Raw genomic sequence first — 24272 nt, 5'->3', positions numbered from 1 at the left:
TTCCACTGACTTCCCAGCCTTTTACCATCAATTCAACTTCATTACCTGGGTGAAGTTGCCAACAACTACGTATTGGGTGGGGAAGAGAAGTCCTGCAAAGACCAGTCTGCTCAGTGTCCTACTACGCAATGACAGAACGGCAAATCTGGGAATCTTCATGCCCAATATATAATTTTAACCACTAAATACTATTTGATGAAGAGTGAACATGAATTACAACACAGAATGAAAATGCAAATGGTAATGCCTTTTTAAATGTGTCCCTGTAAGAGCTAGTTGCCCATTTTCTGCTATCATTATGAAAAAAAAAAAGTTTTCTTTGGTCAGGAATCAGACAAAAGGAGTAACTTTCAAAGGCACAGAATTCATCAACTCCCACTCGGAATACTGTGACCACCCCTATACTGGACACATTTGGAAGTCTGGCCCACTTTCCTGACATTTCAAAATGGGAGTGGAGATCTTGCAAAACCGCCCAAGCTGTGGGCTTTGCCCATTCACACAAGTCAAGCAGCTCCTTTTTGCACCAGCCTATATTGATTCTGAGATTTGCCAGTAGGAGATGCCATTGTGAAGTGTAACAATTTCTTCCCTCGAGAGACTGTGGGAAGAAAAAAAGGGGGTTAGGAAGGAAGGGAATAGTTTGACTCTAGGAACAAAATCAAGTCTCTCTATACAAATTCTTAAAGTAGATCACTTAACACAAAAGAAGCGTACATGTAAACATTTTTCCAGTGTGATAGGCTCTAATGCTACACTATTTTCATTTTTCTCAATTCACAGGCAAGAGACTGACTGGCAGCATGTTATAGACTTTGGCTTTTGAGTGGATCATCAGCGTTAGCTCCTGAGCAGCCCCTTAACACTTTCATATCAGGCTTCATCTGGATTGGTGTCTTTTGGAGATTCCCTGAGCACTGTTAGGACTGTCAACGCGTGTGGTTTTTCATGCTTTGTTCCTACAAAATATTGGTGTGTTTTCAGCATTTTCTGTAAATATCTAGTTGGGCTGACCTAAGTTTTCAGACCATTTTTCTGCAAAGTCTTTAGCCACGTATCCCTAAACCACCTCGACAGCACCAGCAGAGCTATTTGTAGGCTTAAAATTAGGCAAGGGCCTAAGCATTTTGTTGAGTCGGGGCTTCACTGCACGGCACTATAAAATCGAGTCTTTTGAAACACCAAGGATGTCATAAGGCACAGCAAGTCCTGCAAAGATAAAAATTCAAAGAAAACAGCAGTATAAGTCGTAAAGTTAGGCATTTTCTTCAGGGCGAGCCAAGGAAGGAATTGTTTTCGCTTTGTTTTCAGTGGCTCAGGTGATAGGAGAGGGGGAGGGAGGCAAGGTTCAAAGAGCAGCAATAAATTTGCTTTCATCTGCTTTTCTCAACGAACCACAAAACCCAACAAGCAGTTGCCATGTGCAAGCGTTGCTTTGTCTATTACCAGGACACTTCAGGGTTGTTGCGATGAAGTCTTTCGGAAAGCTTGTCAGCTCGGAAGACTTACAATAATATTTACCTGGAGTATTTTGTTAGTATGCTTTAAAACTGACTTTTCCTTTTTTCCAGCCTCCATGAGTTTCATGGTCAAGAGCAGGGGCAGAGGTTGCTGAAAGGAGAAAACTTTTCCCCCTTTCGCTCTCGGAGGTGTAGACAGAAACACCAATGGTTCACATATACCAGATAAAATGAATCTTTTAAACCCAAAGATACCATGACATCTTAAGCATACACTTATGAAGGAAAAGTTCAAAACTCCATTTTAAACCACTTATGGGAGGATTTACCAAGATTCTGCCTAATGTTCAGCTGACGCATTGTCAAAAACATTTATCATGAAGCTTTTGAAGTTTCTTAGCTCCCCCCTAGTTATTAAAACTTGAACTGCAGAGTTTGTTATCAGCCTCAGAGCACACACAAAATACATCAGGTATATTTTAAGTCAACCTTTCTGTCTGATTTTGAGACTATTATACAAAATAAAACATTCCCAATCAGGTTAATGTCTGACAGATAATGCTGAGCAGGCGTAACTGCTGCGTCTGATTGATCCACGAGACAATTTTGATTTCCTAATTTGCTTTTTATTAAACACTTTGCAATCAAAGGAAACAGCAAGGAGTCTGCCATTCTCAAAGCAGGTTTCCTGTGAAGGCCTGACGTTGGCTTCAACATTTTCAGACAACTTCTTGAATTTTTGATGCTGTGTCATAAGAATGTCTAAAACGTCGTGTCAATGGGTATGCTGTGCTAGTGAAAAACTGCTATTGTGAATACAAATTAACTAGTAAAACATCTGGTTTTGCTGCTTGCTGTATTCTTACCAACAGCTCTGCAAAAACAAACATCAGGGCTTCGAGCAGAATTTCCTGCAACGGTTTAGAGAACGTCTGACTCATGATAAAGCATATTTATCAATCACTTGCTGAACAAGGCGATCTTCTCACTGCGGGGGGCTTCATTCCCAACTAAGTTTATCACCAAACTGCCACCTTAAGTGGGTGTTTGGAAACTTTACACCTGGAGACGAACCAGAGGTTCCAGTAGACCCCTGGTGCTTTACAAATGTCTCCTTAAAATGCATTCCTTGTCACAGATGCATGAAGACCTGGAAATATAAACATTTCTAACAGGCTTTAGAAAGCATCTTATTTTTTTATGCTCTTTTAAAAAGTAAATATGACAGGCTCAGATATTTCTAATTAATAGGCTAATCTGAACCTCTGTAAGAGAAAAAGAAAGACTATTTTCGTGCAAAAATGAACTAGCAGACTGCCCAATATTGCTGGAATTCTCCCATTACATAAAATAACACATATTTTCTCACACAGACACACACACAAAGAAACCTAATAATGTTTTTATGCCTTTCAAAGTAACCTTAATCAACAATATTAACTCGCAAGGCAAACCACTGTTTTTTGAACTGAACAAGAGTGAGCTTGACTCAACAGTGCCTGCACACTCAACACATGTAAGATGTGAGAGGCAGAAAAGTAGTTATCTTCTAACATTATGTCTGTAAGCCAAAAATGGGATGATTCTTGACAGAGGAGGATGCACACTTGGAAACTCTTCTATTCAAAATCTTTAATGACCTCCATCCCAATTACATTTGCAACAAGACAAGATAATGCAATTGCTCCTATTTAAAAGTATGTGTGAAAACTGAGCATTTTTGAAGCTTCTTTTTTTTTTTAATCATGTTGAGATGAAGCTCATTTACTTGAAAAGAAAAAATGAAAAAGAACGTCCTCTGCAGCTGGTCAAACAGATTACGAAACTCTAATCTCACTAGCCTGAGGAAAACGAAAACTGTTTTTCAAGTATCTATTTTATAGAGCATTGGCTTTATACTTTTTAAAAGATGCATTAACATAACTGATCAGAACATCCCAGAATGTTTCTGATCTAGTTAATCATATGTTGTTATGACAGAGATACTTGCTGTCATAATGCCAATGTTTCTAAACATTTCTAAAATCCTTTAAGTTCATATTTTTTTCAAAATTAGATATGGGTAAGACCTATTTCAGCTTCTTCAGACGATTTTCCTTCCATCTTGGAGCTCTAGAATACTAGTACAGAATATTTTAGATAGATGGACATATACACACGTAGCAAAGAACAATGTCAGGCTCTACAACCTATTTAAATGTTTCTGCCAGGTCTTTATTCAAAACATTAATTCCTGCATAACTCATTTCTGGGAGTACCCACCACCCTGTTTCTTTAACTCGAATGTAATCTTTTTTGCTGAACGGGAATCATCAATAAAAAATTAAGAATTTGTCTAGTTTAATTTTTTTTGTCTATTCTTCCCTTAAAAGCAATTGTTTAAAGTATTCAAGCCACACTTGTTGCACCTCTGAGGTCCAACGCACGTTGGAGGATTTTGGTCTGCAAATTTCCAGCAGGTCTGGGCCCCTCCAAGCCAGCCCTGGTAAGACCAGACTGAGGGTTCCCTGGTAGAGACCCCCGACACAAGCATCACTACAACAAGCAACTGCTCGGCTGCACTTGAAACAAGGACCCAACATTTGATCTTTCCATGCTGATAATTGCACCAATACAGGTAACAAATCAGGTGTAACTTATACACAGGCAAACTAGGAAGAGGATGAGAGGGGGAACAACACTTGCCAAAGCTATTGCTGCATCTCAGATACAGTTTTCGTGGAATGTCAAGAGCTCGTATCACAGTTGTGACAAAGTAGATCCGATTTCAACTGAGTTTTGATTATTTTTTTTTTTAAGTCTTTTTTTTGACCCAGTTTTGAGCTGAAAGACTGTGCTAATTCAGCTAGTGGATCTTTCTGCTGTGGCAGAGAAGTCTTACGTGGAAGCGCACAGACAGGAGAGGACTTCAGTGCCACACAGCAGAAGTATTTATTGAATGTAACAAGCATCCCCTCTGCTTTTCTTTCCAAGGAACTCCCACAGGGTCATGACAAGGCAGTTAAAAAATTCCCAAAACGTACATCAAGCCCAGGAACCATGCAGTGGGGAACGTTTTGCCTCAAACCATCATGAGTGCTAAGGGCACAAGGACTCAAAGAGCAACCACAGATCCACAGAACAAAACGTCATCAAACACGATTAAATACAGACAGCAACCCCCTTAACTATCTTGCTAGAGAATGGGAAATATATTGAGGAAGTGTCCCTGAACCTTCAGTCTGTTCTTCTACTCTTTCCTGGGCATCTGTTGCATCTGTGCAAGAAAAATAGCCTGATCGGTGTCTTCTGTTTTCAGAAATGCTTGGCGAGAACGTCTCTGCGCAGGTACAAAATGCTACAAGGGTTCGACTGGCTGAGGAATGCTTGATCACTGCTAAGTGAACGACTGCCAAACCTGTTTGGCACATCTAAAAGGAAGGCAGGCTCTTTTCATTTTCTCTTATTTTTTTTTCATATGTAAGTAGTTCCAAATATTCTTATATGGATGACATTTTTAAAATCCAAAAGCATTAAAAATAACAGAAAACAGATCAGGTTCTAAAGCGCCACCGGTTTCTCATTTGTGCAGCTACATGCTAACGTCTCTCATTAGACCTGTGCAGCACAAAGAGCAGAGCTTTCCAGCTACTTTATGCACACTCAAAACTTTTCCTTATCACAAATGAGACATAAAGTGCCGGAAAAATAATATATGGTGCAGTGTGAAGGAACTAAGAATTTCAGTATTGTTAAAGTGGCATAAATCTTGATCTCGTTTCAGGATCTGATAAGGAAGCAGAAATAAGCTTGTCCTCTGCAGAGGAAGGTTTTGCAAACAGCAAGTTAGAGAGGAAGAAGGGACATGAGCCTCCTCACATATGCCACGAAGTCTGGATTATCAGAGACAGGTGCTAGCAAATGAGTCCACAGCAATGCCAAACCTGACTTGCAAATGCTCATTTCCATACGATTCAGGACAGAGGAGAGCCTGGTAGAGCACAGTGGAAAAGGAAAAGCAACATGTAAACACTTAAGGCAAGTATAAATGTTAACAGTGACCTAGCAGTATTCTTTGCCCATCAACCACTTCACATTTTCCCGTGTCCTCCTTGCTTTTCAGATTTACACAAATGTAAGTAGAAGTGGTGTGATATTCTGGTAGGAAGAAGAAAACAACACAGCAGGTACAAGTTGCTCCTTGGAGCTTAGAGCACAGCTGTGGTCAAAGGTGTTTCCAGGTATGCAGACAATTAAAATCCACTGATACGACTCAGATTGTTACATAGCCTTCAGTAATTACTGTTTTACCTTGCCAAATTACAAGTGCAAAACTATAAAGGACATGAATGATATTAACATCGGGAACAAAAATATAAGGAATTTAAATATAGCAACGCTTTTTTCTGAAGCCAGAGAGAGCCAATACATGTCTTAGATTTCTCCTTCAAGCTGCCTGCAGAGTTCTGCCTTGGTCCAACTGTGCAGGTGTTCCTGCAGGTATCTAATGTTTGGTAGCCTGAATTTTTATTTATACAGTTTCATTCTGCCACTCCCAAGCTTCCCAGTAAGCAAACAAACTCACTTTTCATGTTCAGTTTTCTCTCGTTTGTACTTTCACCCTCTCTTACACAACCAACTGGGAAGAGAGCTGCAGCACGGAGAGCGCCCGGGGCTCCTGGCGGGGGTGCAATGGATCGGACACTCGCCTGCGGCATCGCCGCTCCCTGAATAAGCACATCCTCCTCCCGTATCTCCTCCAGGTTAGAACCTGGGAGTGGAAGGGTGGACGCTGGGTGAGAAGGGAGTTGGGCCGGCAACAGGAATAAAAAGGCCAAGCTGGACCATGGTACCACATATGGGTATCCTTGGCAGTCCCTGTGCAGTCGTGTAGAAAATAACAAAGGAAAACATCACAGCACTTCAGGATTTAATGTCTTCTCAACCACTTTAACACAGAGAGCCAGTACAACTTTCTATTGAAATGAAAATGTTGCACTCCCGAGACAGAGAGTCTCAGGAGCCCGGACGAATTCTGGACTGGCACTGCTGCCCATTTGGCAAGAGCGCAAATGCTGTGCTTTCCTAAACCACAGTACATCTGCATGAAGCTTTGGTGCTGACATGTCCTAACTAATTATTTCCCAGGAAAAGGGACTGTTTTGTTTTCTCCTGATCTGGTTCTAGACGAACTTGCATTCATTCCTTTTTCTTTCACAAATGATCTGATTTGTTTTCAGGACACGATTGAGTGACGCTCTCCTCCCTCCCCACACACCAAGTGCTATTCCTTTGCAATGGTCTAAACTGTGAAAGAATAAACCCCAGAGCAAAACCGAGCTGTGACTTTACGGCAGATGCCAAAAAGGGAGGTGAACGGTGCATTGCATGTTTTGTGTTCTAAGGCCAACATGGACAGGTTTGAAACCCATGATCTCATGCCATGCTGGGCCAGGAAAATGGCATATTCAGGGCACAGGTTTCCAGCAGAAAAATACTCGTGAGGTGATCTGATGTGACTCTATTCACCTGCCAACAGTCCTGGCAGAAATATAAACAGGTTCTGGAGATGAGCTGCTGCTGGAGGCAAAGCAGGAACCATTAAAAGAGCTGCCCTGACCTGCGAGGAACTGGCCTTTTTGCTTTGAACTTCAGTAGATCTTAATGAATTCTTCATAATTGGCAATCTGGGGTTTTCACTGAGGATATATTTCTCTTCAGGTGCCAAATGCAGGAGACATATTCCACGTTAGAAATACAAATTTTGGGTCTCCTGGTTGGTTAGCCAAGCTGGTGAAGGCCGTTCCAACAAGAATCTTCACCACTGCTGCAGATAACTGTGTTGTATCAGGGATTAGATTCATACATGAACATGCACCAGTGCTGAAGGATTTGGTTTCATAATTACTAACATATTGACTTAATTGAAGTTAATGACTTCAGTGCTGTGACAGCTTGAACTAAAAATAAGCAGAGACAGTTTTAGTAATAGAAGAAGTTAAAAACTGTTTGTGTCAGAGTAAGGTTTTTGTTGTGCTTGACTAACTTCTGCTTTACTGCTCTTCCAGTCCTCGGTTATCTGGCAGTTTTGTTGGGGATGTTGCCAAGAAGCTCGTTTAGAGTCCTAAATTTTATCCTGTAGGCAACACTTATTTCAGTTTCCTGAGAATAAATTTCACAGACCGACCCCTGAAGAAGAAAACAGGTGAACTCTTTTTACTCCATAAAATAGTCTCGTCACTGGAGGAGCCCCGGCTTTCTGAAGAGGCCAAAGATACAAAACTATTGATGCCTGCACAGAAGAGCGGAAGAAAAAGCTTCAGCCTTGAGATTCCCAGTCTTCCCCATAAGCTTCAGCCTCAAGTCCCCAGTCTTATCCATGCATGTTTTCAAGGGTCAACAAATAAAATATTTACTACATCAAATCCTGTTCATCAATGAAGAGAATCAATACAGCGTAGATAGTGCATGAATCAACAAAAATAAACCATTTCTAGAGAAGGTATCCCGAATTCCAATGCAAGATGGAGTACGCACATTAAGTGCAGAATGCACATAAAAAAGGCTCAAAGAATAATGTGTATTTTCAATAAAACTAACCCAGTTTTTCACCTTCTTATATACACATACTGTCTGAACACATAGAGATAGTTTCCTTGAACTGCAAAGCAACAAGGCATACTGTGTCAAACTGAAAATGGTTACAATACAAATTTTAATGCAAAAAGGAGCAAAGTACACTATATAGGAATAGATTTTTTTTTTTTTTTTGGTGACTCTAGTGCTATTTTGGCTGCCAATAGTACACAAAATGTCCACTGAAGGGCAAGTCAAACCAACTTCCCTCGGGTTGGAGGCATCCGAAAACTTACTGAGGTTGTTATACTAGTGCCTACGCATTCTTTAAGCAGATGAACTACTTCATTTTGAGTCCGTGTCAAACCACAAGAACCGGCTGATAATAACATTCAATTAAAATGATCTCGTTCTTCTAGAAAAAATTTGGCTAAGAGCTACATCCCACATTTTCCAGCTGGGCACAATAGAGCAATTGATGCTAGAAGGAAACAGGATAGGTTTATACCAGCGATCCGAAGGGTCAGGTTTGGTGACAGTATTTGTAGGTTTAACCTCTTACACAAATGCGAGAGATGAAAAAGCCACTTCTGCTGAGCATGAAACTGTGAGAAAGTCAGAGCTCGAACTCGCAAATATACAAGTTGTGCTAATTAGACAGATGTTTTGAAAACCCCAAACTTAACACTCGATGCATATTTGTATCTTTTGATGTTGTACTTGGTGCTGCTTCACACCACTCAGGGCTTACTGAGAAAAGCAGAAGCTGCTCCCCTGCTAGGCTGTCTGGGTGAGTTTGCCATCTGATCTACTGAATACACAGATAAAAGTCACTGCATACTTTTTTCTTTTCAAGTACAGTACTGTAACTTGGAAAGTTCCTTTATTCTCAACTCCACTGATGCAAGAAAGTGGCAGAAATATGGCAGCTTTGGCTGCTTTCCTTTAGTGGCTCTTTGTAACTTATCTTTTAAAGCTAAGGAAACAATAGGTATTTTCATTTTGTATGGAAAAAACCACTCTAGCTACAGAAAATAAAGGCAACGCCTTCCAAAAGTTGTAAGAGTGCTCCTGACCACTTGATTCTACTGCTACCCTGCCTTTAAATATTGGTAAACAGTTACCCTGCACAGGTATCTGATTCACCAGGCTCCTCTTGTTAGGGTTAAGAAAAGCCCAGCTATTATGAAAACAGTAAATTTAACAAAGATATTTCTATTTCACTGTGCTCTGCCATTCAAAAGTGTTAGCCAGTCATTTTTTTTAAAAACACTCTTGATATTTGAGCTGCTTGAGTTTCAGTTACACCTAAAGCTGGAGAGCCAGCAGAAAATTCTACATGGAATCTGAAGATTTCTAAAGTCAACACTCATTTTGGCAAGAGCACCTTAATGCATAAAGCTGAGATCCTCAGTGACTCTCTCCTGCTGATATCCCTGGAGCAGCCAGCACCATGATTTGTACAAAACCAAAAGCAACCTATATTAGAACACACAGTTTTGCAAAAAAAGTTTACACAAATACTAGAAACGGTGTAGGCGTGCTGGAATCGGCCAGTGCAATCCGGTGCTTACTGCTGGGATGAGCCACACCATAAGAAAGATATCTAAGGAAAATATATGTTGATAAGTAGACCAGGTCCACATCCTCAATCCTCTATTTGCCAAACCCTGCAACTCGTGTTACTGTGCCAGGCTTTAAAAATCTTTACTACAGAGTAATAAATGTTTGTGGACTATGGAAGGTTTGCTTTGAAGATGTCATTTTCCCCAGCAATCTTTTGTTGGTTGAATATATAGTTCACACATATTGTGTTTCCACCTACACGGCTGGAGAAGCCCTGCAGTCAAGGCAGTTCCAGGAGCAGGGAAGGAGGCTGCGTTCCAGGAACTCACTGGAACTGGAACAAAGAACAGCCCTTGGAAAGTCCACACAGTCCTATGCACAGATTGTTTTACAGATGCCCTGTGTTTGGAGGACATTAGACCACTTGTTTTTATCTTTATCTTTCCTTTTTTTTTTTCCTCTCCAGTAAAGTCCCAGACGTTTTAGCACAGGCAGTCTTCTTCCTCCCAGACAGTCTGCCTCCTAACTTCTGGGTATCTCCCCAGCTCTGTCTTTCTAAGCAGCACTTTCTCCTCCACATAAAAAGTTCCCGTACTCTTTGGACAATAAAACATCTCTGAAATGCAACAGTAAACTGTAACCATCACAGCAGCCTTAAAAAAGCTCATTTTAATTTTCTTATAGCATAGTTATAAACACTGTCTGTCCTTCTTCATTAGCTGTGGAGGCTTATGTCAGTGCTACTTAACACTGGCTAATAAAAGTGTTTTCTCTGTCCCTTTGTAACCGCCTAGGACCCCACTCAGTGTAATTACTCCTGTCTTATCCGGTAAAAGCAGTGAATTTTATGGCTTGTTTTGAACTCCTTTTCAACATTTTTCCAGTGCAAATCTAGTGCAGTCCACCTCATTAAAAGAAACGGATAGCTTACTTATAGAAGACTTTATATTTTGTTATGCATTTATGGAATGTTTAATTCCATAATTTGGAGACTGGTAGATGTGAGGTGGCATCCCTTCTAGGGCTAAAAAAGAAGAAAAAACTTCATGCAGCAAAGCACCTTCAGGAGGGAAAGCAAAACACCGAGGACAACAATAATAATGTAGGAAAAAGTAAAAATACAAACTTCAAACCTGCCAGATAGAACTGAACTGCAGTTCAGACTAGGCAAGCACTAGTTCTAGTCTTTTATAAAACTTGTGAGTATGATTTTGCTGTTGGCCAGTGTAAGTTCTTCAATGTGTTGAGACATGAAAAGTCAAGAAAAATGCCAGAGTGCAAAGCTTGCTGCAGGAAAAAAGATGACTCAATTCTTTGTCTCACAAAGCATGTCAAAGATATTATAAAGTACTTACAGATGCTCAGCCACTCGGGTTGCCTGATTGGCCAAACATCTGAAACCCTGTAATTTTGAAGAGAAGGTACTACGCTTCAGACAACGAAATGATTTCTGTGGCAACAGAGCGAGAGAGATGATTTTGAAAAGGAGAGAGGACTTTTTAAAACCATAATCTCAGTTGTGATCAGTAACTAGCTAACCTTAACACAAAAGTCAGCCTGTTTTTATTTTCATTTATAATGAATGTGTCAATACAGCCTTTCAAAGGTAACCATCTAATGGAAGAGAGATCTTGTGTGAGCAGCAGTTGAAAAGTTTGGGGTCTAAACCCTCATTTCTCTAACAGACAGAATTTGTGTGCAACGAATATTCATATAAACAAAGGCTGTGAAAAACAGGTGCCTCAGAGTTTGGACAGCATGTAAAAGAGAAAGCAAATCTATAAAAGACCTGCAGATTTCATTTACCTATCCTTCTGGAAGACATAGCTTCCTTTGCTGATCAAACAGAATATAGGAAATTATAAGCTAGATAATGTTATTTGCCTGGTAAATTTTAATGCCTGCTTTACAATGCTAAGGTACAAATGTTGGTGCCTTGTAATTCCCTGCTAATAAAAAGACACTGCAGAGTTATTATTAAAGACTAAAGCCAGCGACAAAGCAATAGAGATCCATGAAAAATGACTCCATGTATTTAACATCAAATGGTCCCTTAAAACTCTTTATTTCGCCATGCCAAATGTTTTATCATGGTAATGTTGAGCCACAAAAGCAATTAGATGGATTTGAGATCCCTCTAGAGAACTTTGTGACATACACATCTCTGAAGATCTTCAGTGACTGACAGAATTTGGCATGTCTGCGGCCATTGAACCATCACAAACAGCAATGCATGTTCTGACCAGATGTCTTATAAGATATGAGTTAGTGTCAGCTTCAACAGTGAAATGCTGACCTCCTTTTTACAGGCACTTGGCTAAAAAAAAAAAAACAACCCACCTTCAGCCAAGTTAAAATATAAAATACAATAAAACACTTTTAAAAAACCTTATAAATAATGTGGGTCTTACTGACAAAAGTTTATTACACAGCTATTCAACAGTAGTCTAGACTACAACAGCTAATCCCACTGCATTAATGTATGCTGGAGAAAAGAGCAAGTCAAGACTCACTTAACAAAAACTCCTTGAAATAATGTGTCTTCATTTTACCCTAAGTTTTAGATTTTAATGTTTAGTTTACACTAAGCTTTCAGCGTTTTTTTTCCCTAATTAATGTCCTCAGCCCTATCAGTCACACATGGTCACAGCCTTCTGAACAACCAGTCATTACAGTCCTTCTGCTGTAAATACAAAGAAAATGCTGAATATGTACATTGTTCCCCCTTTATTTTCTATGGCTTGGAAACTTGTCAGCGGCCTTAACAAAAAGGTAACAAACTGAACTGGTCCAGCTTTCTCAAAAGGGTCTGATAAGGCTGGAGAGGGTACAGAGGCGGGCTACCAAGCTAGTAAAGGTCTGGAGCATGTCTCACACGAGGAACGGCTGAGGGATCTGGGGCTGTTTAGCCCAGAGAAGGGAAGGCTGAGGGGAGACCTTATCGCTCTCTGCAATTACCTGAAAGGAGGCTGTAGCGAGGCAGGGGTCGGTCTGTTCTCCCTAGTAACAAGTGATAGAACAAGGGGAAATGGCCTCAAGCTGCACCAGGGGAGGTTCAGGCTGGATATTAGGAAGAATTTCTTTACTGAAAGGGTTGTCAGGCATTGGAACAGCCTGCCCGGGGAGGTGGTGGAGTCACCATCCCCGGAGGTGTTTAAGAGACGGGTAGGTGCTGTACCTAGGGACATGGTTTGGTGGTGTTGGTAGAGCGGGACAAAGGTTGGACCCGATGATCTTGAAGGTGTCTTCCAACGAAAACTGCTCTATGATTCTACGTGGCTCTAATACTGGGCATTCTCACTTCCAGAATCCCTCCAACCAGCCAGCACCATACGGTTTCATTAGTGTTTGGATCCTGAAACCGCTCTTGCAGAAGGGCTGATGCACCGCCCGAGGAGTCCGGAGTTAATTTCCATCTTTGCCACAAACCTGGGACAAAGTCAAGGCTCTACGCTCCAGCGCCTCATTTGTAAGACAGGACCAAAAATGCTTCTTCTCCATACTCTAGATCAGGTCAGTTTAGGTTGTATGCTCTCTGATGCCTCTCCTCTCTTAATAAGGACATCTAAAACACAGAGTTAGCTTTCCTTGGGACTTTTAAGCCAACAAATTAGAATTATTTATTTCTTACTAAACCCAACATTGGCTACTGCAGAGTACAACGGTGGGATTGCAAAAGGCATTTTGAGGACAACAGCCTAAATAGTTCTGCAGGATTACAGTCACTCAGTTAATGTCCCCATAGCTCTGACATGCTTTTTCTTTCAATACAAAATATTATTTGTAATTACAAGTGGAATTTGCTAATAAATATGGTTGATAATGAAATATAACTACACGCAAAATTAGCTTGTTCACAACATTTTTAAAAACACAGTTTTTCCAATACACTGCATTTTAGAGACATTTGTAAATACCACCAGTATATTTTGACAACTACTTTCTGGAAACAAAGATATCAGGTGCCCTTAAAGAAATGTTCTGAATGCTTTAAAACATCCCAAGGTTTAAAATAATTTGTTTTACTTTCAGTGGGAACCAAACCGAAGGGGAGGGGGGATGACGCAAATCCAACAAGCAGGAGATGGGGCCAGACCGGCCGCCCTGGCGCGGCAGGACCCAGGCACGGCGGAGAGGTGGGCTGGGCGGGAGACCAAGAGACCACGTGCTCTCTCCAGGGGGCCCTTTGCTGCCATGACATGCCAAAATAGAGCGGTGTCAACGTAAAACCCCCCTGTGCAAGCAGTGCTCCAGAATAAAAGGAAACGGAGTACCCCACACGCAAGGGCCGACTCAAGCATCACCACAGCACAGCATTCTGTTCATGGTTGCATTGCAAAATCTCACGGTGCCGATAAAACCCTCAGTCCAGTCTCTGCAGAGGAAGTTATCTTCGTGCTCCAAGACAGTATCTAACAAATATATAATGATGTTGAGAATACTCAACATCCACATAGGCCCTGACAATTTAAAACCAGAAGTTTCCTTCTTTGTTTTGCTAAGGCTATAAAATACACTTTTGATTTTTTTCCACTCTCAACATTTTTAACCGTAACAAAGAAAAGCAACTGTTTCAAAATTTTTCACATGAAGGGGAACATTATTATATGACATTCTTTCCTAGAAATCTTTTAAGTCTTATTTATTAACAGAATTAATCTGGTCATAAGCTGGCCGACACACAAAGTGTTGAAATATGTCATCTTCAAACCATGTTTTGCTAATGAAATTTTGGTGTTAATTCAGGGGATATAACAGAATCCTAGAATTTGTATATGAGCCAAACAACAAATGTGGTTCCTCTGGCAAAAAACCATCATTTTCTCCCTCTTCTTTTGTGGGTTTGTCAGTGCGTGCTTTCCATCATCCATTTCTTTCCAGAATCTACTTTTTGATGTGGAGTCTCCACTTGGCCATCAACTTCTACATTCAAATGCTCTGAACATGTTTTGCAGTTTCAATCCCAGGAACTGTTTTGCACTTTCAGTCCCAGTCAGGTAAATGCTCTGACCATTTGACTGTATTGAGCTCGGGGTTGTTGTGGCTAGATTGCTATCAGGATGCAAGAAAGCTAGTTTTAATTTAGCCTTAATAAGTTTACACTACACTTCAATGACCAACATAGCTCCTGCATAGACATTTTCAGGAGTTCAGCACCCAAACCCTTACTGGAGGGTGCCTTCTGAAATCCCAGTCTAAAGCATCACAAATGGCTTGACAGACATGGCAATTAAAGCAGCTTTGCCAAGCATCTGCAGGGCATTAATATAATTGTACTCTCAACTAATCCTACGGTCTAAACCAACGGTTCCGGATCTTTGAAGTGTAAGCACATCACAGGAGAGGCATGGCACAGGGACCAGGTGAGCTTTGCTGGATTTGCCCCATGCCAGGCCAATTGCAGTGTCCTTGTACTCTGCTCCAAAGAATGCAAGACTTGGTAAGTTCAAAGCAAAGATATCCAGGCAGCACTGAACGGTGGGTGAGCTGTGCTTTTGGGATCGCTCCCCGTGCCAACACTGTCGTAATCCCAACAGGCTGAAACCCAACAGCAGCGAAAAGGCAGCGACCGGAATCACTCAGTTGTTCAACGCCTTGTCAGAACACTGCCTCTTGGGTCTTCGCTATCAGACAGTGCAACGTGATGGCATCCAAACTGGTTGCCTTATTAGCCACAAGAAAGGAATGTGACGAGCCACAATTTTATCCTGATTTGATGACTCTGACAGCACAAAGTCTGACTGGCCCACAGGCCAGAAAAATCGGGGTGTAACACAGAATGCCAAGTACTTTAAGCATTTGTCTCAAACTGACTCAACTGAGGCCATTGAAGCCAAAAAGCGTTGCTCAGATTGGGGTTTTGGGTTGTCAAAAGCAGCAAAATGTTCTTAAAAGTTTCCTTTGTTCTTTTTCACTAATGTTTAAGATACTATTTAAAAAAAAAATCAAAATTAAGGAGATAGATACAGATGTGAAATAACAACAACTTAGAAATCTTAAACTAACAAAGTCAGGAATTTGAATTAACATCAAAATCATGTATTATGGCATCCACATCTGGATATCACTTTACTGACTAAATCCAACACTTCTCTGAGAGCCAGTTGGTTTCTGTAAAAATGTATTTCTCCATTTGAAAGGAAATAATAATTGGAAGGTCTTACAGGAAGTCACCCAATACCATATAAAGGAAATTGCAATCTGTTCCTCAATGTTAGTTTAAATCAATGTTATATTTAGCAAATGTCCATTTTTAACGACAGTCTTTTTAATAGCTTATACTATATTAAGTCTTCTCAAAGGCTTATGCTATATTAAGAACTGCTTTGGTTTTACAATGTTTCTTTAATCATCCCTCAAGGTCTTCAGCTTGCCCTAGGCTAGATGTTGTTCCCCATCTCCAGGACATCTAGGATTCCACTTCCACTGAAACAATTTTTTTTTTGCCCCAGGCTAATAAAAAGCAAAGTATTTCTACATATGGTCATCTAGAAGTATGTATGGCTCTTAAAAATACTGAAGTGATCAGAACACCTCTCTCTGTTTCCAGAAGTATACACAGCAGTTTACCTTCCTAAGAATTTTCTGTTTTGGTATCTGGCTTTCAGTAAATTTCCATTAAATCAGTGGTTTTCAAAGAAGATTTTTTTAAAAGTACAATATTAATGATGCTAAACAAAGTTCAAGATCTTCAAGCATAACAGCTCCTGCAATTTCTTACCCAAGTTGACCAAATCTTACAAAACATACTCACAGCACCAGTGCTAAAAACTCTCTGCGACACTGCTCAGAAAGCCTGTGCAGAATTTGCCTGTGGTTTTTATGTAATTCCTTCATTGTGAGGTAATAGCATCAAAATTAAGTCTATAATAGCTGAACACAGATTTACACTGAGAAGGATTTCATGCAACCTATAATCAGTGTTCAAAAACTGTTGTCATCAACAGCTGAATTATTTCCACTTAATGTAACTTAGTTTAAGTGAATCCATAAATTCAACAGTAGCAGCAGGTGCTAAGAAAAAAATCTGGTAAATGGTCTAAAACATGTTTTTCATATATATAACTCAAGAAGGTATCATGTAGGATAACCTGAATTACAGCATATTTCTGACCATACAGAAGACTAGTCCACTGCCACAGGGTTTCTGTATATCTAGGTGGCCACCGGAAAAGTAGAGAACTACAAACAGTACCGTTTCCTAAGTGGGAAAAATCCATCTATACCCCAAAATAATGTGATTTAATTATGCTCTACTTGCAGAGCCTAGTGATAATAAAAACTGCCTCTGGTGATTCAATGTGGATAACAGATTATAGCCAACATTTTCATGGTTATACCTTTGACAGAAGAGACTAAAGAACGATCAGAAAGAAAATTCTGTTCTACAACACACACAAATAAAGGCAGACATTTCCCTTAAGAAAAAAAATAAACTATTTATGAAAGGATAAAGAACACTCTGCAGATAATGAGATAGTAATGTTAACCTAATTTCATTACACAAATCATTCAAACATAGAGGACAACATTAACTGAACCATAATTGAACATCAGGTAGTTCCGACATGTAAAAACTCCCATGGTTTCTTTTCAGCACAAGTTAGAAATACTATAGGAGTTCATTTGTTCATGAGTTTCTAGATTTAACAACATAAATCTTTGTTTGGTACTAGTAAATGTCTTTACAAAGAGGAAAAAGCCTGAATTTCCTCCTTCTATACAGCTTCTAATGAAGTGTTTTCATTGTCAACCCCAGAAGATTACGTAGTTTCAAAAACCTTCGATTGCTCTTCACTACTCTGGAAGGAAAAACATTTAAAAATTAATTTTGCTTGCTTCTGCAGGTGAGATTCTCCACAGCCTCTTTGGACTAGGGTGTCAAAGCAGCAAGGAACAGAGTCTGAATATTCAGAACCTGTAGTCTTCTAAAGCTTCTTTGAAAAAGACCAGAGGATGCAACCCTGATGCAAAATATGTAGAAGTTTAATGAAAAAAAAAGATGCAAATAACAAATACTTTATTCCATTCGTATTTAGCAGAGACTTGGTTTTCAGTGGAACTTAAGAACACACTTTCCTTCACTGCAGCCTTAAATATGAAAGGTGAGATCACCAAGCTAAAGCCCACGCCATACTGCTGGCTCTCAGGTGGTGCAACTCAGATCTCCTTTCTTTTTTCCACTTTTTTCTTTTTTTTCAAGTACCAAAAGCTCTGTGTAAAAGTGCTGAAAATAGGTTAAAATATGAGTCAATATTAAAAGAAAGAGAACCAGAAAGTTTCAAGTATTTGACTGAAGTGGATGGATTAGACTCGCCAAACCCAAACGTTTTATGCAGGCGTATGATCAGGTAGAGGAAAGAGAGCCTGAGTCATCAGCTACATCAAAGTCAAGGTCCAGTGAATGGAATTAGTGAGCGCTGTGTGAACAGGAACGATACCTGCAGTCATCTGCCCACTGCAGAACTTTTAATTACACTCAAACAGCCAGTAGCATCAGTGACTAAAACCCCCAGATTACCTTGATTGCTCTGTCATTATCCGTAATCAGCTGCTGCTTCTTATCTTCAAACTTTTGTACAACTTCCTGGAGCCGCTGCTCTGCCACAAGCTGCTGCCGGCTGTTCTCCTCCGTCAGAGAGGAAACGGTTGTCTTAAGTTCGGCTATGATCTAAAAAGAAAACGGCATGCTCAACCTCTCGTCAGCAAAAGGCATGTAGTTTGCACGTTTTTACGCCCGGTACAAGTATGGCATTGGTAAACTCCGCTGCGCAAGCGAAATATTTAAAATTAACATCTCGCACACTAGCAAGCATGAAATTCCATGCAGAGAAAAGAAATATAGTAAGGCTGCAAATGACAAGAATTGCTGAACACAAAATATTTGGAAGGGTTTTCCACTATGGCATTCCAAAATATTTACTCATGAGAACAAAGCACATCTGTGATCTTCAGAATGGAGTGTGTTTCCAGTCCCCCACTGCACTGAACCCAGTACTGCTAATTGACATAGTGATGGCGATGGTCGTTTTCTTGGATACTTTATAGCCTGATACTGCAGAGAAGAAAACCACTTAAATTTACATGCTGGACTGAAATTTAAACTTGATAGAGAAATTTCTGAGCTGCTGAAAGGAGCATATTCTGCTTAGCAACACAGCGGGGACCTGACTCAACATCCAGGACCCCTAAACTAGACCTCTTACATGACTGGCTCATGATTTGTCAAAACGTACTTGTTTCACCTTTTTTATCACTGTGGAAAGTTGTAACTAAACCTGATCCTTCAGGCGTATTTACAGAATTTTTTGCTGACATGGAAGTCATCACCCAGCAAAGCACTTTAACATATGGGAGATCACTGACTTCATTGTATATAGTCAAGCTTAAGGTCAAGCTGCTGTAGCAGCATAACATAGTCTAATTCTAAAAGCACTTCAGCACACAGGCAGTTCAGAGAGAGACTACCAGAGTGCTCAGACTTGTGTGTTTGCGAGGCCTCGTGATCACTACGGAAACATTTAACTAATCTAAGGCCACAGTTACTTAGGAAAAAATGGAGGTTTTTTAGAACTACGAATAGGAGAGGACTAACATAATAAAAAATTCTTTTATTCTACTCTTATACTTTACAAATGAAAGTACTAAAATCACTGGGGAAGGGAAAAAGAGCTGATTAAAACTCTACTGGAAATTTATTTATCTGTTTTACTACCTGAAAATCCCACAAAGATTATGAGTAAAACCTACACGGACATTTCTGTACTTCTTTTCTAAAACCAAATACATATTTAAAAAGATAATACACTAATCAAAAGGAAGGCTATTTGCTCTTAATGAGATCAATGGGCCAAAGTTTAGAGATGATCTGGGTGTAACTCTAGGCAGAATTAAGCAGTATCACTGGTTTTGCAATTTAGGTCATCATTTACACGACACACAACTTGCACAAATTTGGCTTTGCTAGGTGTGTCACGTGCAGTGAGAAAGCAGGAGAAAGCAATGGGTCATATAAATTATTAAAATAACAGCCTGAAGCCATGCAAACCTACACCACTTTGTGTATGTACCATTGTGTCACTTTTAAAAAAGAAAACAAAATAAGAAACCCTTTAATATAACAGAAAAGTGAAATTTAAAGCTTCTAGTGGGTTAAGATCCTGGACTAACATAGGAGGTCTGAAAGGCATGCAAGGAAATTTCAGCACGAATTGATGGAGAAAGATCTGCTTTGTGCAGTACTTTTCAGAAAGAAAAAAAATAATCTGTTTACTTTGTATAAACTTCAGAGGAAATTTCTTGAAATATCTTCTCTGTGTGGGTGTTAAAAGCGAATGTTCCAAGAGGCCACAGAGAGTAAGATTAGACAGATGTTGTCAGCAACATGACCACAAGAAAAGTTGCAATTGACCTATTATTAATACTGAGCTACAAAAAAATGTTCAAGTAACTTTAGGGATTTGATTCAAACCCACAAAAGTAAAGAAATTCAGACATCAGGGTGAAACTCCTTATTGTGCCAAATAGCCCTGCTATATGATGTGTGTGTTGTGTCTGCCACAGAAAGCGCAGAGCAATGCCAGTTCTGGTCACCGGATCTATCTCTCCCCAGTAAAGAGAACACTCTATTAGCTACAGCAATGCCTAGCTCAAAAAAAAAAAAAAAAAAAAGAAAAAAAAAAGGGAAACATTTTGAAACTATTCTGCAGGCCAATAAATTTCAGTCTGGCAGAATTTATGATGACATGTAGGTTAAATAGCTATTACCTTGCACTACACCACCTAGGTGTTCCCACTGTAACAATTAAAGCAATTTCCCTCACTCCTTGTCTAAAAGTTCAGAAATGCTTAAATTATTCTATCAGTTTTTAACGAATGGACCAAGACTCATTTTCGTTCTGACAGTCAATTACGTCTGGCATGGAGAGGCTGACTTCTGATTGCACTCGCTAGGCATGACAATAGCATAAAAATGACAGTGACAAAAGGTAAAACAGAGTCAGCAATGAAGGGACCTCTTCCTTAAAGTCTGGCACGCATTAAATGTCACTTTTTAAGCTTTATCAATTTTCTGCTTTTCAGGTTCAGAAGGCAAGATAAAAAAATGGGGTGTTTGTTTCTTTCTTTCTAAATAAGGCTCTCAACAAATCACTACAAAGGCAGTTAGGAAAGCGTTCTCTGATTTATCACTGAATCGTGGAATTGGTGAGGGTGGAAGGGACCAGCTCAAAGCGGCGTCACCCAGAGCTGGTTGCTCAGGATCACGTCCAGTCAGGTTTTGTGTATCTCCAAGGGTGACACCTCATAACCTCTCCGTATGTGCAGAAAATACGTATCAGGCTTTTGATGTTTTGAACACAATGTAAAAATGTAATTAACGATGATTCTGATAAATGCAGTCTCAAAAAATGTGGTGTGAAAAAATGTGAGAGTCCAACGTAATTTCACTGAAATAACTAGAGCCAAAATTTTGGACAAGTTTTACAGTGAGACTCAAAAGTAGCTGAAAAGCTGAAATCAGGAGCTTTAAAACATTTGAAAGTGTTTGCAACTTCTGGTCATTGTCTCACTGATCATCTCTGCCTAGCCTGGAGGCTTCTAAACCATTCTTCAATGTTTTTATTGACTTTAAAAGAGTATTATTACACTATTACTACTATTGTTGAAAATGCATTTCCAAGTAAAAGGCAGGCATTCTGCCATGGTTGGGAGGAAAGAGAAGAACAACACCTCCACATAAATCCCCGTGGCAATTTTCTTATTATTAAAAGCTTAACTTCTGGTTGCATCTCCATCATGTTTCACACTTCAGTACGACCTGTCAATCCAACTGAACACTGAAATATTTAAAAATCATCCTGTCTTATAATTTTAAGCATATCTATAAATTCAACACACATTTTCATCTTCCACATTCAAAAGACTACTCTGAAGAGCAAAAGCTCAAGTCAAAACCGGTTTGCTTTCAGGACACTGACTTCTTCAAAGTGTTATTTTGGGCAGAAACGTGGAACTGTCTAGGAGCAACGACGAACACCAGGGTGGCACAGGTGGGCCTGCTGTCCCGCCATCACTGTGCGGGCAAACACCACCTCGTGCCACGAAACGCAAGTCCTGGTTGTGCAGCTGCTGCTGATTCTACGAGACGTGCCGGTTGACGGGGCACCTCGCCTTCCCCTCCCACCGACTGAGGGAGGACTCAGTCCTCTTGGGTCCTCAGGAGATGAAAAAGTAGATGGAAAAGATGAAATTTAGAACTCAAAAAGCCCCACCCATTTCTCCTAGTCAGCTTAATGCTCTGTGTTTTTTGAAAGGTTAAAATCTGCAAGACAGACGTTGGATGTTTGGGTTGGGAAAACAGTTACGGCTCCTCTTGATCGTCAAGACTCACACTTCAGAGCAGAAGTAATTACACTTTTCATCAAGTTTCCAAATCAAACGGATTCACGTGAGGTTCCTGCTGTCTTGCTACCTACCTGCGAGGATTTAGCCAGCTTCTGACTGTACTCCTTCTCAGCCTGCTTCAGCCGGCTGTTTGCCTGAAACACACACAAAAGGCAACCAGATTAGCTCAGACGAAGAACGTGTACAGACACTTTGCCACCGACCCCTCCACTTGGCACCTCGTCCGCATGCCTATCGCTGAGCGGCTGGGACCCGCGCCAGCTCCAACGCCCTTTTGTGGCAGCCAAAAAAACCGCAAGGGCTTGCCTTTGATCTGGGGCCAACTATTCATCACTTAAAAGAGGGGAGAAATTGTACCACTGCTGCCAATTATTAGAAAAACATAAAGACTTCTGCAGATTAAAAAAAAAAATTAAAAAAAAAAAAAAAAAAAAAAAAGAAGTGAGCGTGTGTGTGCGGCAGGGGAAGGAGGCAACACCCCCCCCCCGCCGAGTTTATCAGGGTGACTTGTTTCTGAATGGAGGGAAAAGGCAAGGAGAAAGTCTCAGGCACAGGCTGCCAGGGCACAACGTGGACAACTTCATGCCTCAGCTTGGTGTCTGCAACTGCCTTTTGTCCCACTGCACGTCCCCCCCATTTAAAGACGGTGGTTACACTGAAAATTGACCCAACGTGCAGCTGAACCAACCAGGAGCTTTTGGACAGACAGCTCTTCCTTTCCTCTAGCATTTATTTTTTCCCACAACTCGAACATAAAGAATAAAACAAACCGAAAACAAGGCTGCTTGGTCATATTGGAATCCAATAAGCAAAGATTTCTATAATTCTTGGGGAAAATAGCTCCTAAGGTTTTATCCTCAAATAATTTAACTTCAGAAATAATTTGATAATAACAACAACTAAAAAATAAACTCACTTTAATTTCAGGACACAATTCTGATCTGTATTTTTCTTGCAAAGCGCCATGGTACTATATTGACAGACCAGCCTCAAAACGCTGTCCTCAGATGAACTGCTAAGTGCTCTTGTGTTCTTGGCTCTAAAATTTGAGGACAGGTGTCTAAGGAAAATATTTTCTTAGGGGGACAGAATATTATGAAGCTGAGTTCTGAAGCAAATTTAAGCTGATTAAGTTTTCAAAACCTATCTGACCTCATGTTCACATCTTTGATCTGTCGTCCTTAGTTTTACGGCAGAGCATCCAGCACACAAACACACGCTCCTGCAGCTGCCTGCGTGCCAGCGTGTGTTTTGGGGGACCACAGAAGCCACAAGGGACCCCTGAAGCCTCTCAACCCTGCTCAGATCCAGTTGCAAGACTGAAACTCCATTTCAGCAAACTTCAGGGATTTCAGTCAGGCAAATAGTCTTATTGATTTTACTGGACTATAAGTCTAGGAGCTTAAAGTTGCTGAGAGTGTTCATGAATTGCCACCAAGCATGATAGGGCTCGAATCACCCAACAATCCAGGCAGTTACGTATGCTGCAGCTTAATATAAGTATATATAAGTATATTACAGCAAGTTAAAAATAATCTTAAAGTTTACATGATATTGCAGTTTAAGATCTTGAATCCCTTCAAATTGCTAGATTATGAAACATATGGAGGTCTATATTTCATCTGTTGGTACTAAGAAATCTACTAAAAAAGTTATCAAAAGCAATTATAAAATTTGTGCATAATTGTTGAGAACACATGTTTTGGTAGTTTTTTGTTATAGAGATAACGGCACTACATATTCATATAAAACAGCATACACAAGAATTCTGGAGAGCCAGACAAATTAAATTCCACTACTGCTGCATTTATCGCGCAAAGTGCGCCACAGACATCGTCAGGGCACATTGTGGGGCTGCATAAAGAGTGAGCGAGCAGGAACACAGAAGCAGTTATGCCAGCCAGCTCTATGCATGCTACTTTCCTCTTTGTACCCAGGGTGATCCATGTTAACACGCTTTCCACTGTATTGTCATCTAGTTTCAGATTACATTTTGCCACCACTGCATAGCACAAAGTGACTGAAACTGCCAGTTTATCTTCAGGGAGAAAAGTAGAAAATAAATTACACTAATAGCATAAATTACTGTTACTCCCAGAAAGGGAGAGATACTAGTCAGCAAAGCACTGCAAAGAAGATCATGTTACAGCTGCTCTCACTCAACTTGCCTGGGGTAAAAGTCTCCATCTTTCACAGAAGCAGCTTTATAACCTCCTGAACCCATAGACGAAATCCCAATACATAATAAAAAAACCACTCATAACTTCCATAAACAAATTAGAACTT

General features: G+C 40.2%; 1 protein-coding gene across 1 annotated transcript in view; it reads right to left on the bottom strand.

Moving 5' to 3' along the window:
* The window catches only part of CEP112 (centrosomal protein 112), a 172969-nt gene that overhangs the window by 23232 nt on the left and 125465 nt on the right, over nucleotides 1-24272 (bottom strand). Inside the window, exons 21-22 of the mRNA XM_086473829.1 lie at nucleotides 22058-22120; nucleotides 18103-18252 (exon numbers count right to left, since the gene is read on the bottom strand). Coding sequence (XP_086329955.1) covers nucleotides 18103-18252; nucleotides 22058-22120 — 213 coding nt within the window. The remainder of the gene's footprint in view (nucleotides 1-18102; nucleotides 18253-22057; nucleotides 22121-24272) is intronic.

The sequence above is a fragment of the Leptosomus discolor genome, chromosome 15 (assembly GCF_034619465.1).
Source record: "Leptosomus discolor isolate bLepDis1 chromosome 15, bLepDis1.hap2, whole genome shotgun sequence".
NCBI lineage: Eukaryota > Metazoa > Chordata > Aves > Leptosomiformes > Leptosomidae > Leptosomus > Leptosomus discolor.
Note: the sequence above shows the minus strand (reverse complement) of the source record. Positions and strands in the feature narration are given on the sequence as shown.